Consider the following 16,195-nt stretch of genomic DNA (forward strand, 5'->3'; position numbering starts at 1 on the left):
CACATTGGTGCAGCGGTAGTGCTGCTACCTCCAGGTTTTACTAAAGAAGGAGACTGGGATTCAAGTCTAAGGTGCTTTGCGTGTGGATTTTGCATGTTCTCCCCGTGTCTACGTGGGTTTCCCCCAAGCTGCTCCAGTTCCTTGGCACAGTCCAAAGACATGCAGGTTAGACGGACTGGTGATGGTAAATTGGCCCCCGATATATGTGTGTGTGTATGCGTGTTCATCCTGCTGTTCGCTGGAGGCCTGTATGTGGATTGTTCCTGCTCTTGCACATAGTGCTTGCTGGGATCAGCTCCAGTTTCCCTGTAACCCTTCTCTAGATAAGCGAGTTAGTGAATGGATGGATGTATTTTAAGTTTTGAAAAATTGCACTTTGCATGTTTGTCATCCCATATATGACATGCACCATTTATTTTTTTTCAAAGGAGCTGACGTCGTCACAGAAAAGTGGTGGAAATGTTCTTGAAATGATGTATGACAAACCAGAAAGATGGGCCTATACATTTCAGTCATATGCCTGCTTGAGCAGAATCCGTGCTCAGCTGAGATCACTTACTGAAAAGTTGAAAGACAGTGAAAACCCTGTCCAGTTTTTTGAAAGATCAGTCTACAGTGACAGGTATGTAAACAGAAAAAATCAAAATCCCAAACATGTGATACATATTGTATTTTACCTTTTTTTTAATTAGTCCTAAAGAGTCATATATTTCTCACTTGATTAACACTGCACTTACTTGCCGACTACAAATTTTGAGTCACCTTGCTTTATATGTATGGCATTTGACTAATTTGGATATTTAAACCTAGGGAGCTGCCGTTCTCTTTTCTACAGTAGCTTGCTTTAGGACATTGCAAGTACTGTATACATTGTAGGGATATAGATCAGAATGTCCTACCTTTGTCAAACCTGTTTAGTTTTTTAAATCTTTTTATTTATCTCCTACAAAACATTTATTCTTCATACAACTCTCAACACCTCTTTGACAAAACTCATAATGCCTTACGATGTGAGTGGTAGTATTAATCTGCCTTGTGTGGTATATTTTAATGGGTCATTACCCTCAAACTACATTCAACATTTACGTTCAAAGGAGTCAGGAAATGCTTCAATACCCAGAAAGGAGTAATAGTACACAGTACAAAAAAGTTAAAGATTTCTATAAAAAAAAGCAATTTGAAGGTAAAACCATAAAATTAACTTTTGTTGATGAAGAATTCATGTGCTGTTCTAAAGCGGCAGAATAACCATGTCATTAGAAGTGGAACACGGAAATGTTTGATCATATTATGTGTGGTGAAAGCACACTGACTGACTTTGAATGTTTTAATGTAACGTGAATTAGTCAACCATGAGATAATAATAATAAGTAAAAGCAAAGTTGTTATTGGGACTAAATGTTCTGGCAAGTGCATCATTGAGTTCCCAAGTTCAAGTTTATTGTCACATGTACAGAGTACAGTGAAAAAGTTGCTTGTATCTCTAATGATTCCCACACAAAAATGGAGAGGAAAATGCTTGGTTGAGAATATTTGCCTGTAACATATTCTATGCTTTAATCAAAATTAACAGAAAATCTCTGCATTTATCCATCCATCCATTATCCAAGCCACTATATCCTAACACAGGGTCACAGGTGTCTGCTGGAGCCAATCCCAGCTAACACAGGGTGCAAGGCAGGAACAAATCCTGGGCAGGGCGCCATCCCACTGCAGGGCACACACACACACACACCAAGCACAATTTAGGATCACCAATGCACCTAACCTGCATGTCTTTGGACTGTGGGAGGAAACCCACCCAGACATGGGAAGAGCATTCAAACTACATGCAGGGAGAACCCAGGAAACGAACCCAGGTCTCCTTACTGCAAGGCAGCAGTGCTACCACTGCACCACTGTGCCGGCCATCTCTGCATTTATTCTCTGGTTAATTTTAAATGTTCCGCTGGCCTTAGAACGTGCAAAAAATTTAGTTCACATTACATACATTCAATAAAACTTAACCATTGATCACAAAACTATTTCTTTTGAAAATGATTTTCTTCTGATTTGCCCTTTTGTTATAAGACTGAAGGTGAAAGCTTTTATTGTAACAAGAGATGACATTGGCTCCATGAATCTGAACCTGAAATCAAAAGACAGTCAATGGAACTACATTCCCTAACTTCTCTTGAGAAGAAATGGAACATTATGAGCACTGGTTTTTGTAATCTAGAAGAGGTGATTTTGGTAGACGTTCAACTTCTGAAAGTTGTAGAAGAGTTATTCCTCACTAAAATATTGCTAGAATCCTCTTTCAAGATGTCAATGCACAATCAAACGAAGCCTATCCAGCAGGGAACATTAACTTCTCTCATGGACCAGGTTCAATGCTAAGACATGCACTGTGGAAGGGTCATTACACTTACAGTGCCATTTCAAAGCTACAATGGTGACAAAATAACCAGAGCAAGAATAATAAAACAATCCAGATACAAATAATTAATGTTTTTGTGTTAAAGCAGAGTTGTCAAATTTGTAATCTAGCCCTTGGACCTTTTAAAAGTCGCCCATTTCATCACTATTCAAAAATGCCAAATATGGCCGGCAATGATTGTTACTTTTCCCAAAGACCCTGCTCACCATTATGTACGTTTTTTCTGTAGATTATATCCAAATATAATTTAGCCAGATTTTATTTACTCCTGGTGGCCAGTGTCTAACTGCATGTATCTGTACTACACAGGCCTCTGCAGTTGCTAATCTGTAGATAAAATGGAAACTGGTTTCTCATAATAAACAAACAAAAAAAAATGGAAAGAAGGTGACATACCACACTGTCATAAAGAACTTTAATGTTTTAACATTATGACACAATTGTGACAGTCTCATGGAGGAGATGGAGGCACAACTTTAGACATACCACACTCATTCACCTGTGCATTTTGTTTATAAAGAAAGTGTGACAGCAGTGCCGGCTTCTGGAGTGAGGAGATAAGGCAATCACATGAAGCAGTACCTTTTTTTTGAACATTATGAAATGATAATATGTGCTTAATGTATATATTGTCTTTAAAATGTGTAAGGAATACTATCAGTTTACATTTTAAATGTCTAAGAACTGCAGTTCACACATGCTTGGTCATACTGTCAATGTCTGAGTATCAAAACAGCGCATGTACGTATCGAAACTTCAGTATCTGATTTTAGTGTTAATTTCCCTTACTTTTCACATATAGGTCTGTGTATATATTGATTGTCTTGTAAAATATTGTTAATTTTTGGAATGTTAACAGGGACAGTGTCTTAAGTTTGCACCGTGTGTGTGTGTGTGGTTAGAATGGGCATGCACTTTTTTAGCTTGCTGAAGGGAATTTGAAATTACCAATGTATTTACAGAAGAATTTTTATTTGCAAAAATTACATTTTTTTATTTTTTCTGTTCTACTGTGTTGTGGAAGTATTTTATGTGAACCCAGTTTTGCAGTATACAGTATATTGTTTGAGGGTTAAGTGTATCAACTCATACCTAGTAAGGATATATGGGGGGCAGGGGTAGGTTGGACAAACAGTAAAAAAATTGTCTTGCCTCAGGTGTCATTATTTAACACACCAGGTTTGTGGGGTAGTGCTTCTCGGTATATTCCAACCCATGCTGGATATATAAAATGTTTTTTTGGCCCTTAGTAAAACTGTGTTTGACATCCCTGTATTAAAGAATTACTCAGCGCTGTTCACAGTAGACTCAGCTAGTAGACCTCTAGGTAGTGTCAATATTGCTGTAGTGGTTAGGATTTTCTGTTTCTCTCTCTCTTTCTCTCTCTCTCCCTCTCTCTCTCTCTCTCTCCCTCTCTCTCTGTTAGCCACACTGAATGCAGCTGCAGATGTTGCACTGGCCAGTTAAGGTGAAGAGGGAGCTGAGCCAAAAAGCGCTTTACTGGTTGATCTACATTCCTACCCTCATCTATAGTAACAAGCTGTGGGTAGTGACCAAAAGGACTAGATCGCAAATACCAGCAGCAGAAATGAGTTTCCTTTGCAGGGTGTCTGGGCTTAGCCTTAGGGATAGGTTTAGGATTGCTGACATTTGTTAAGGGCTCAAAGTAGAGCTGCTGGTCCTCCTCATTTAAAGGAGTCAGCTGAGGTGGTTCAGCCATCTGATTAGGATGCATCCTGGACACGTTTCTGGGGAGGTGTTTTGTGCATGCTAACTAGGGGGAGACCTCTAGAAAGGAGAACCAGGACATACTGGAAAAATAGTATTTTTCAGCAGTTCTAGAAATGCCTTGGTATCCCCTTAGAGGAGGTGGAGGGGAAATGGATTGTCTGGGCATCATTGCTTAAACTGCTGCCCCTGTGACCTGGACGTCGCAAAATTGATGGATGGATGGAAGAAATGGATATGAGTGCATTATTTAGACTGGTAGCAAAAGCAGGATACATGTTCTTGTGGAGATTATGCCCTGGGATGTAATTTTCATGTTCCTTATACACTTGGAAGAAGAGTGCTGCCTCATCATATTGTCTATTGGAGGCATGTAATTTTGTGGGTGCCTAAATCACAAAGACTTTAAAGAAAGACAGTGTTCACCACATTGTGGTATTTACGTAGTCTATATGTTCTCTATGTTTACTTATCAAAGTCAGTTATGGTTAAATACGTGATCAGTTAGTAGTTTAATGATTACCTAGAATTCAGAAATGTGATCAAAAACTATCTTAATAGGTGATTTGTCCTTATGTAAAGAATTTGTTCAAGTAACATTCCTTTAGCATAGATACATTCTTCATATTTAATCAAACTGCACAATACCCCTGTTAAATATGTCTGCATTTTCTGGTTTCATTGTGCTGTTAATAAGAAATGGCCATGTTTCACATAAAGGACCTGTACAGCTGGAACGGGAAAACTGGCTTGCAGTGAACTCATTAATATTTACTGGTGTGCAGTGACTTTGTGTTATTTTATTTATTTATTTGTTTGTTTGTTTGTTTGTTTGTTTGTTGTTAATAGAAGAAATGTACTATGCTGGTCACATTTACTTACAGATGGTAAGCTGTAATGTCAGTAAACTGATCATATATTCAATTTAACCTTTCACAATATTCTATTTTTAGAAAATCTAATCTCTCTTGTGTCTTGGCTGTGTATCTGATCCTGCTAAAGATATACTGCTTCAAAGTTTTTCTAACTTGTCTGTCTTAAAGCAGGAACTGGTTTTAGTCAAGATTCTAAATGTAAATAAAATATCTACAAAGGTGACTCGTTTTTCAACATCTGATGTTTATTATCTGAAAGCAAAGAAAGATAAGAACTATACTACTCTCTTCATATACTAGAATGAACAACTGCACGAAGTGACTTCTTGTAACACACTGCATACAAAATCTTTCTATATTTATATGTGGAAGTGTCAGGGTAAAAAAAAAATCAGCTCTTCTCAGACAGATTTTTAGGCAAAATGTTAAAATTGCATATGCAAGTGTTTTATTTTAACTGTAATTGCTACACAGAATACAGATTCACTAAGGGCATTCACAGTACATAGCAGGTCTGCTGGAAGAGTAACACAAGTTAGGGAAGATGATGGCAAAATTATAGCTAGTGCTGCCTATCTTCTCCATGATTAGTTGTCCTGGAGCAGCTTCAGTTAGCGACTCATTCCACTAATGTGTGATAAGAGGTGCTATTTTTTGCCCATAGCCATACGACTGTATAATGCAGCCTCCCATTGTGCTCCCTTGTCCTTTCTCAGTTATAATAAACATAATAGTAAAAGGACAATATTTATTTATTTTATCATTATTGTCTTGTTTTGTATAGCTGTGTTGATTAATGGTTCCTTTGTCATTGTCCGCACTTTTTTCACCATTTTGTACTGTGGTTTAAATTGTTTGTTGCTGTTTGAGACAGTTAATTTTCCTCCAGGCAACAACAATATCATATCTGTCTGTCTTTCAATGTTAAATGGTGTCTATCTATCTATCTATCTATCTATCTATCTATCTATCTATCTATCTATCTATCTATCTATCTATCTATAAAGAGAGCCTCATACTCCAAACACCTTTTATGTGATTTTTTACATAAGTGTACTTTATATCAGCTGATTGTTTTCTTTCAATGAATTGCAAAATGACATTTAAACAATGAATAACAAATAATTTTTAAGAAATATTATAGTGCCAGTCATTTTAACATTTTCACCTTAGAATATAGAAACATACAGTAATAGGTCAAGCAGGTCTGATGTGTAAAAAGGTCAATGTCGTCCCACCATTCAAAAACTGCATATTTAAAGTTAAATAAGTGAAGAACAAGTAAATCATGAATCATATTTGTTTCATCCATCCATTATCCAACCCACTAAATCCTAACTACAGGGTCATGGGGGTCTTGTTAAAGATAAAGCATTCTAGTGTAGTATTTCTTGTTAAACGACATTTTTGTATTATGATAAAGGCACTAGTAACAATTTCCTGCTGTTATTTTCCTTTGTCATATATTGTAAAGCTGGCTATAGGAGAAGCAGCTTGAGAATTAAGTAGATCCCTCAAAGTCTGGCCCTACACCTTATTGATTAAATGCATGTAAGCATGATATGATAGAAAATTATTGGCGTTTAAACTACAATTGATAATTCATTAAATGAATTCACATTCTGTAGCTCTTTAACTAGAATTTGTGCCCCCTTACCTAATAATGTAATTGGATAATCAATGTTCCAATGTTTAGATCAACTGCAGGCTTTTCCTCCCAGTGGCCTTTCTTTAATTTTCATGCCCTATATATTGTGTACATTTAAATAAACCCAATGCCATTTGCAGGTACTAGATTTTTTGACAAGTAACAACCTGACTGACTAATCTAGTGCTAATCTTTTTTTTTATTTACATTGTACAATACTGTAAGCAAATAACTGTTTTATGGAGTTGCACAAAATATTTTAGTAGTTGTGGAAGAACTCAAGAGGACACTGAAAAAAGGTTTGTGGGCAGCTGCCCGTATACTTGAAAAATGCTGCCGTAAATGAAGGATTGTGGTTCAATATAGACTTTAGTCCAAAACAAGAACAAACAGACAGGCAAACATGGCAGTTTTAAAATTAGGCAGGGGAAGTGATGTCATCTGAGCAGGAACCGGAAGTGACGTCTTTGGGTCCGGAAGTGATATCATTGGGCCCGGAACCACAAGTGATGTCATCAGGCCCCGGAAACGCAAGTGATGTCCTCGGGCCTGGAACTGGAAATGTTGTCATTGAATTCTGCCGATGAAAAAGAGAAAGGATCAGTGCACCTTGTCACCCCTTGGTCTGGCGTGGAATTACCTTCTTTTAAGCCCTTTAGCTGCCTCCAACCCAGCCACATGGGATACACAAACCAGTGTGTTTCTTTGTGCCGGTCCTAAGCCTGGATAAATGGGGAGAGTTACGTCAGGAATGGCATGCCAGATCAACATGCAGACAACAATGCAGATTTCCATGCCAGATCGGTCAAGTCCCGGGTTAACAATGACTGCAACCAGTACTGTTAGCCAATAGGGTGCTGGCAGAAATTTGGCTACTGTTGGCTGAAGAAGGAGAAGAAGAGGGGGGAGATGTGTCCGGAGGAAGGTAAAGAGAGTGGGATTGAGTTTAAGAACTTTGAATGTTGGCAGTATGACTGGTGAGGGGAGAGAGTTAACTGATATGATGGAGAAAAGGAAGGTTGATGTATTGTGCGTGCAAGAGACTAAATAGAAGGGGAGTAAGGCCAGGTGGATCGGAGGTGGATTCAGTTCTATCATGGTGTGGATGGGAGAAGAAAAGGGGTAGGGGTTATTCTGAAGGAACAGTATGTAAAGAGTGTTTTGGATGTGAAAAGAGTGTAGAGGGTAATGATTAAGAAGCTGGAAATTGGAGGTGTGATAATGAAAGTTGTTAGTGCACATGCCGGCAAGTGTGTGATGTGTGAGAAAGAAAATTTCTGGAGTGAGTTGGATGAAGTAATGGGCAGTGTACCCAAGGGACAGAAAGTGGTGATTGGAGCGGATTTCAATGGACTTCTTCAATCAAGAAGAGGAGGATTAGTGAGGGCAGAGCCAAGGACCAATTGGTAGAAGTTGAAAAAGTATAGGGAGAGGTAAGACAGGCACTGGGTGGCAGTGAAGAGTTACCAGACAACTGGGCAACTGCAGCAGAAGTAGTAAGGGTAACAGCAAGAAGGGTGCTTGGTGTGACATCTGGACAGAGAAAGGAGGAAAAGGAAACTTGGTGGTGGAATGGGGAAGTACAGGAGAGTATACTGATATATGATGAGTTGTATGAGAGGTTGGACACTAAGGAAGGAGAAAAGGACCTGTACTGATTGGCTAGATGGGGGACCAAGCTGGGAAAGATGTGCAGCACGTTAGTTTGATAAAGGATAAAGATGGAAACATATTCACAAGCGAGGAAGGTGTGTTGAGCAGATGGAAAGAGTACTTTGAGAGGCTAATGAATGAAGAGAATGAGAGAGAGAATGTTGGATGATGTAGAGATAGTGAATCAAGAAGTGCAACGGATTAGCAAGGAGGAAGTAAGGACAGCTATGAAGACGATAAATAATGGAAAGGCTGTCAGTCCAGATGACATACCTGTAGGAATCATGGAGGAGTTTAGGAGAGATGGCAGTGAAGTTTTTAACCAGATTGTTTAATGGAATCTTGGAAAGTGAGAGGATGCCTGAAGAGTGGAGAAGAAGTATACTGGTACATATTTTTAAGAATAAGGAGGATGTGCAGAACTGTAGTAACTACAGGAGGATAAAATTGATGAGCCACAGCATGATGTTATGGAAAAGAGTAGTGGAAACTAGGTTAAGAAGTGAGGTGATAATTAGTGAGCAGCAGTATCGTTTCATGCCAAGAAAGAACACCACGGATGCTATATTTGCTCTGAGGATGCTGATGGAGAAATATAGAGAAGGCCAGAAGGAGTTACATTGTGTCTTTGTGGACCTGGAGAAAGCAAATGACAGGGTGCCTCGAGAGGAGTTGTGGTATTATATGAGGAAGACGGGTGTCGCAGATAAGCATGTAAGAGTTGCACAGGATATATACGAGTTAAGTGTGACAGTGATGAAGTCTGTGGCAGGAGTGATGGATGCATTCAGTGTGAAAGTGGGATTACATCTGGGATCGGCTGTGAGCCCATTCTTATTTGCAATGATGATGGACAGGTTGACAGATGAGATTAGACAGGAGTCCCCTTGAATTATGATGTTTGCTGATGACATTGTGATCTGTAGTGAGAGTAGGGAGCAGGTTAAGGAGACCCTGGAGAGGTGGAGATATGCTCTAGAGAGGAGAGGAATGAAGGTTAGTAGGGACAAGACAGAATACATGTGTGTAAATGAGAGGAAGGTCAGTGGAATTGTGAGGATGCAAGGAGTAGAGTTAGCGAAGGTGGAGGAGTTTAAATACTTGGGATCAACACTACAGAGTAACTGAAATTGTGGAAGAGAGGTGAAAAGGAGAGTGCAGGCAGAGTGGAATGGGTGAATTAGAGTGTCAGGAGTAATTTGTGACAGATGGTTATCTGCAAGAGTGAATGGAAAGGTCTACAGGATGGTAGTGAGACCAGCTATGTTATATGGATTGGAGACAGTGGCACTGACCAGAAAACAGGAGAAAGAGCTGCAGGTAGCAGAGTTACAGATGCTAAGATTTGCATTAGTTGTGATGAGGATGGACAGGATTAGAAATTAGTACATTAGAGGGTCAGCTTAGGTTGGACGGTTGGGAGACCAAGTCAGAGAGGCAAGATTGCATTGGTTTGGACATGTGCAGAGGAGAGATGCTGGGTATATTGGGAAAAGGATGTTAAGGATAGAGCTACCAGGAAAAAGGAAAAGAGGAAGGTCTAAGAGAAGATGTATGGATGTGGTGAGAGAGGACATGCAGGTGATGGTGTAACAGAGCAAGATGCAGAGGACAGGAAGATATGGAAAAAGATGATCTGCTGTGGCAACCCCTAATGGGAGTAGCCGAGAAAAGAAGAAGAAGCTGTCTCCCATGTGCACATGTGTGACATAGTCTTTTAAGAATCAATATATCCACTTCTACATGATACCATAACAAAAACACAGACAAGATTTCAAATCTATTTATATAGATAATATGTCTAAAGTATCTAAAGCAAAATAAAGTATTTTACATAATAGTTACAGTATAAATTAAATGAATGGTGTTTTTTCACTTGCTTTTAATTGCTTGCGCTTTGTGTTTATTTTGCTTGAAGTATTTCACAATGTTTAGAAGGTACATTAACACAAGGTCAGCAACTTTATGGTGTTTGCCATTATACATTAACATTTACAGCTTTTGTTGTCTTATAAAAGAAGACATTATGTTGAAAAAGTACCATAGTTCAAGGTTATTATTTTCAGTACATGGCAAGATGCTAAAGTGAAACTCAAGATTGCTATTGAGTAACAAACACTACCTTATAAGCTGAGATTTAAAAAAGAAGGTTTTACAATATATAGACTTTGTGGCCCTAGTTATAAAATCATTTTACCAGCTTCATAATGTATTTCTTAAAGCAGTGGAATGACTAATATGTTTGATTGTCTTGTGCCAGTGAAAAAATCACTTAACAGCAGAATTTTTGGATTCTTTCACTGATACTCCAGTTAACTCCAAATACAGGTAAAATTATGTCACAATGAACTTCCAGGGATCTAAAAAAATTTTGTTGTAATAAAAATTTCTTTGTAATGAGATTCTGTATTTGTAGCTATAGTGCTTTCTTTAACTTGCGTCCAAGCGTCTGCAATCATTTCAATAGCTTATTTCGCATTAATTTTAATCTTCTCCTGTCTTCAAGTTATGCTGACGAGAATTTTTCTCATCATTTCCTTGCGATAATACACTTTCAGGGTGCGAATGATGTCCAAATCCAATGGCTGAAGCACTGCTGTGCAATTGGGTAGGAGGAATTCAACACGAACATTATCTAAATGCAGAAACATGTTGTGGGCAGCACAGTTATCAATCAGAAGCTGAATCATCCTTTTCTTTTATTGTGAGGTTTCTGAACTCTTTTGGGATCCCCCCCACCTAATGGGAACGTCATGCTGAAGTGCGTCCTGAAGCATGATTGCTGTGTCTGTGTAAGATTGTATGCCCGTTGCCAGGGCAGGGCAACAACAAGCTCACAGCAGTGTAGTGAGGCGCCACAGAACCGAATCCTAAAAGATCAGGGTTGGGCTATAAGCCCCTGTCTTACACCCCAAAACACAAGGCTGAGTCTCAGTACTTTAGCAAAACTAACTTTATTCAGCCTGAAACAGGAACAGCACAGTTATTTATTGTAGCGGGATCTGCCACTCTCCTATAAACAGACACAGCAGTCAAGCAGGGTCATAGCTAGGTAAGTGGCCAAGCAATCCTGTACCCTGCATTTACAATGTTCCTTGCATCACCCATCGTGTTTGCTTTGGCGGAGAGACGCAGCAGAGCTGTGAGCCTACTGTTGCCCTGGTAACATATAAACAGTCTTCCACAGACACAGTGATCACTCTTCAGGGCGCTCTTCGGCGTGTTTTCCAGTTGTGGAGGTCCCAAGGGAGTTTAGAAACCTCAAATTTTCTTGAATGAATGCTGCATTAATAGGAATGTTTCTTGAACAAGCATCACTGAACCACATAAAAACGGATTTTCGACGTCTTCAAATGCAGCACCTCGCATACATTTGCAACGCGAGATTTTTCTTCTTTTTCTTGCTCTGTCTTTCAAGAAAGTTGACAGTGTCGATGGCGAAATTCTGAATTCACTGGCAACGTCTTTTTTCTTTTTGCCACAATCGAGAGCTGCAAAAATGTAACGTTTTTTTTCTAATATGAACTGTTATTGTTTTTTCGTGTCTGTCGTTTCTATAGGAGGGTGACAACGAGCTAAATTCCAATAGATGTTTTTCAAATGTTGACGAGCAATAAGCAAAAAGTATCACTGAAAACTACCTAAAACAAAAACAGCAAAAAAACAGTATGAGCAAAGTTTGAAGAAAGAAATTTTTCTTACAATGTTTCTTTTGGTGGTCGTTGTACACAACTGAGCTGCGACCACAGAACTAACTGCTCTGTGAATGATTCATTCAGGCATTTCAAGGTCTTTTGGGCACTTCGTTGTAATGAAAGTATCTGCTGAATGTACTTCGTAGTAACGAGATTTCTGTAGACTCGTGTTTTATGGGGAAAGTGTCGGAACCATAAAAATACTTCGTTGTAATGAAAATTTTGTTGTAAAGATATTCGTTGTAATGGAATTTTACCTGTACTCCCAGTCACTGCTCATTGTATGCTGTGCACTGTCCTGTTGCTCTCCAGCTACAAACGAGTGCATAAAATTGTGCAATTCAAATTATGGTACAATATTTACTTCATAACAAGCATTGGTATGATATCATTGATTTTATGATTAAAGTCAAAAGCTCATTCCATCTCTTTTCAGATACATATTTGCTTCAAATTTATATGAGTCTGATTGTATTAATGAAGTTGAATGGACAATTTACAAAGACTGGCATGAATGGCTTCATGGACAATTTGGAAAAGACATTCAGCTTGATGGAATTATTTACCTCCGAGCAACACCTGAGGTAAGGTAAACCTTTAAGCCACATAGTTCATCTGGACAATTCCTTGTATATTTAGAGCAGGGTTTTCTAAATGTATTTCAGAAAATCCATTTGTAGAAGAAGGTTGCCATTTGAAAAATTTTGTAACCTGAGCAATAGCATTAAAAATAAGCAGCTATGCCTGGAAAAATTGACTATGCAGCTGTTAGGCTGTTGAGTTTATAGAGATGCCAAGAAACAGTAAAAGTGAGTAAGGTGGAAAGGCACCAGTCTAAGGCACACAATTTATATCTGATGGGATTGCAGTAGGTGTTCAAAGTCTGGTAATAGGCTTAGTTTTTATTAACAGTCTGTCTTTAGTTTGAATGCAGTTGTTTACAATTAAAATGGTTATATTTTAATTTTATTCTAGAAATGCATGGAAAGACTTATGTTAAGAGGCAGAAAGGAAGAACAAGAGATTCCAATGGAATATTTGCAAAATTTGCACTTCAAGCATGAGAACTGGCTTCAGAATAAAACAATGTGGTATGATGCAGTATGGCAGTATCTAGTTTAGCATCATGTAGAAGAACAATATCCCAGTTTTTTTTAATATTTAAACCTGGGAAGAGGTTAAATGTTGGTATATGTTAATATTTTGTAAAACGTTTTTACAAACAAAAATTATGCTTACAGATTATGATTTTACTGCTTCACCCTATTTCACAGGAAAATATTTTTCATCTAAATAGTGATAGTGATGAATAATAATAATTACCCAGGAGTTATTCCTGAGGGGCCATAGTGGCTAAAGGATTTTGTTGTAACCTGATTAGAAACCCATCTTTGCTATAACAGAAATTATTTAATTTATGGCTTGTTAATGTTTTCATTCTGCCATGTCAGTTCATTCTTATATCATAGACTTGTCCTTCCCAAGGATAGCATCTAAATGATTTGTAGTCTTAAAAAGAATAGTCTTTCTCAATCATTTATTTGCCTTCCAAATGTACAGTACATACTGTAGGTGTAAATGGAAACCAGTTAACTAATGGTTCATTTTACATTTGTATCTTTTTGCTAATAAGGAGTAATTTAAAAAATTGAATGCAGCAGTTCAAGACTAAAATAAGTAGTTAAGGGTGGAAGATCCTAACAAGTGAGACAAGTAAAATGAAGCAGAAAAATGTCACTTGAGCAATAAGTGATTCAACAGTAATGACCTGCAGTTGCTATGGCTCTCCAGGTCTGACTTTGCAGACCCTTGATGTAACATCTTCTTTCTTAAGCATTCATGTTTTTTTCTGAACAGTACATGTGTATTTCTGTATAGCATTCAAAAAACATCCAGCTGATCCCTTTTTTTATTCAAACAATTTTAAGTTTGTTCAAAACTGTGCTTTCTGTTATTTTCTTATTCAATCCTATCACCTCTGTTTTAGGGTTTTTTCTTATATTCGGTTTTTTAAAATATTTTGAAACAATATGCTTTCATAATAAATATAAAATGTGTTTTAGATTTTTTACTTTAAACGTACATAGTACTTTGTATTAACACCTTTAAGAAATTTTAGATAGATAGATAGATAGATAGATAGATAGATAGATAGATAGATAGATAGATAGATAGATAGGAAAGACACTATATAATAGATAGATAGATAGATAGATAGATAGATAGATAGATAGATAGATAGATAGATAGATAGATAGATAGATAGATAGATTATGGTCTGAACACAAACCAGAATGGCTAAAATGGAAGTAATTAAAAAAAAAGAAAACCTCTGACATGGCAGTCATAGTGAGGCAGTACACAGGCATATTGCCATTAACAGAAACCTATACATTCTAGAAATTCAAAGAACGACCAAGAAGGAAGCCTGTAGAATGTGCATTTAGATTTACTCAGTGCTTAATGTTTTCTTCTTCAGTGTGGATTTTGAGTACCTGAATGAAATTCCTATTTTGACTTTGGATGTAAATGAAGACTTCAAAAGTGATCAAGAGAAATGTTACCACTTATTTGAAAAGGTATGTTTGTTGATTTACTCAAGTAGTGCCTTTGGACACAAAGGGTGGCGTGGCCATTTAACTGTACTGGGCATCAATGTTAAAACTGCAGCTTTGTAAAATGAGTGTTTGTAACTTGAATGATCTCAGTGTTTGCTTATGTTTTCTCCTGGTGCTCTTGTTTCCTGAAGCATCTCAGTTTCATGAATACTGTGTTAATTGGCCATTCTTATCTGGTAAGATGCAGTCCATGGTTGATTCTTTGTATTAAATGCTGCATTAATAGAGTTTGGCTGCCTGCAGTGAACATTAATGGATTGATGGGCTCAATCTAAAATGTATTCAGTTTATATTAAGGATATTATTTTAGAGTATAATTATAACACCAAGGAATGGTGTTTGACCGGTTGTCACATGCATTGTATAGTGAAACCTTACTTACTTGAAATACATTGTCACTCTCTGGAGCCATGATAAGCAAAATTGTATTAAAATACACAACTAATTTAATATTACCCTGAAAGTTATGAAGAAATAGTAATTGACTCAGGTCCACTTTCTATTCTAGGGTTATGTTAGACATAGCTTACAGTAAATTTGTATGCTACTTATATACAGACTACCTTTTACTTCAGTTAATGTATATCCTCTGTATGCTAATGTAAATTGTATCTTTTTTTTAGGTGAAGGAGTTCATCAGTTCTTTGTAACTTGGTTGACAAAGTGAACAAAGAGATTCAGTCCTTAACATTTTGTACAGGAGTACATTTCATATAGTATAATGAGAAGTGTGTAATGTTCTTGAAAGTATTATATTTTTATTATATATTTAACTTATGACCCCCATCTTTTTGTTTGTGTGTACTATATAGTTTATAGGTTAAAAGAAAGCTATTTTTTACATTTGTCTGAAAGACTCTGTGATTGCTACAGTATGTGACATATTTGACATGGCTAAAATAAATTAAAAACATATTTTCTTGTTAAAACTTTCATATTACATATTGCACCAGCAAACATTAATAAACGTTTTTTACCTTTAACTAAAATGAGTTGTTTTTCAAATTTCTCCATTGTCAAAAATCTTTTCCCTATTTGATCTTAACTTTTGTGTTTAACCTATTACAACTTTTTTCTTCATTAAAGTCAGTTGTACTGTATGTTGTACATAAATGATACTCCTGTGTTTAAATGATAGATGTATTTTTGTTAAACCTGACAGAATCTTTCCATTTTTTCCACAGGCAAGGCATACTCTGTTTATTAACACGTGGAAATGTGCTTCCTTGACCAACAATAATGGCTTTAAAGGCTGGTCTTAGACGTATGGTCTTTATCAACATTAGTTGTGATAAAAACAGCAGTTTCTACAAGCAATGTCTAACTAACCTAAGTTTCTCATCAAGATGTTACTTGAATATTTGAGATCTTGTTAACTTTGTATGAAATTAGTTTGCTCATGCGTTTACACTTTCTACACTTTGGCTTCTGTGTTGAATAATGTATTGTGAGAACTGGAAAACTGGAATTCACTTTTTTTGATGCAGCTTAAGAACTTTAAGTGTATCTTGTTTCTCAAAATTCCATTCAATTTTATTCCAGCCACCCTGTTTGCTTCA

At 37.2% G+C, this 16,195-nt stretch overlaps 1 protein-coding gene across 1 annotated transcript in view; it reads left to right on the forward strand.

Moving 5' to 3' along the window:
* Positions 1–15,619, forward strand: part of LOC120532514 (deoxycytidine kinase-like) — a 50,285-nt gene extending 34,666 nt beyond the window's left edge. The window contains exons 3-7 of the mRNA XM_039758566.1: positions 429–622; positions 12,455–12,602; positions 12,994–13,109; positions 14,498–14,597; positions 15,260–15,619. Of these exons, the coding sequence (XP_039614500.1) occupies positions 429–622; positions 12,455–12,602; positions 12,994–13,109; positions 14,498–14,597; positions 15,260–15,286 (585 nt within the window). The 3' untranslated portion in view covers positions 15,287–15,619. The remainder of the gene's footprint in view (positions 1–428; positions 623–12,454; positions 12,603–12,993; positions 13,110–14,497; positions 14,598–15,259) is intronic.
* Positions 15,620–16,195: the final 576 nt, after the last annotated feature.

The sequence above is a fragment of the Polypterus senegalus genome, chromosome 7 (assembly GCF_016835505.1).
Source record: "Polypterus senegalus isolate Bchr_013 chromosome 7, ASM1683550v1, whole genome shotgun sequence".
NCBI classification, from domain to species: domain Eukaryota; kingdom Metazoa; phylum Chordata; class Cladistia; order Polypteriformes; family Polypteridae; genus Polypterus; species Polypterus senegalus.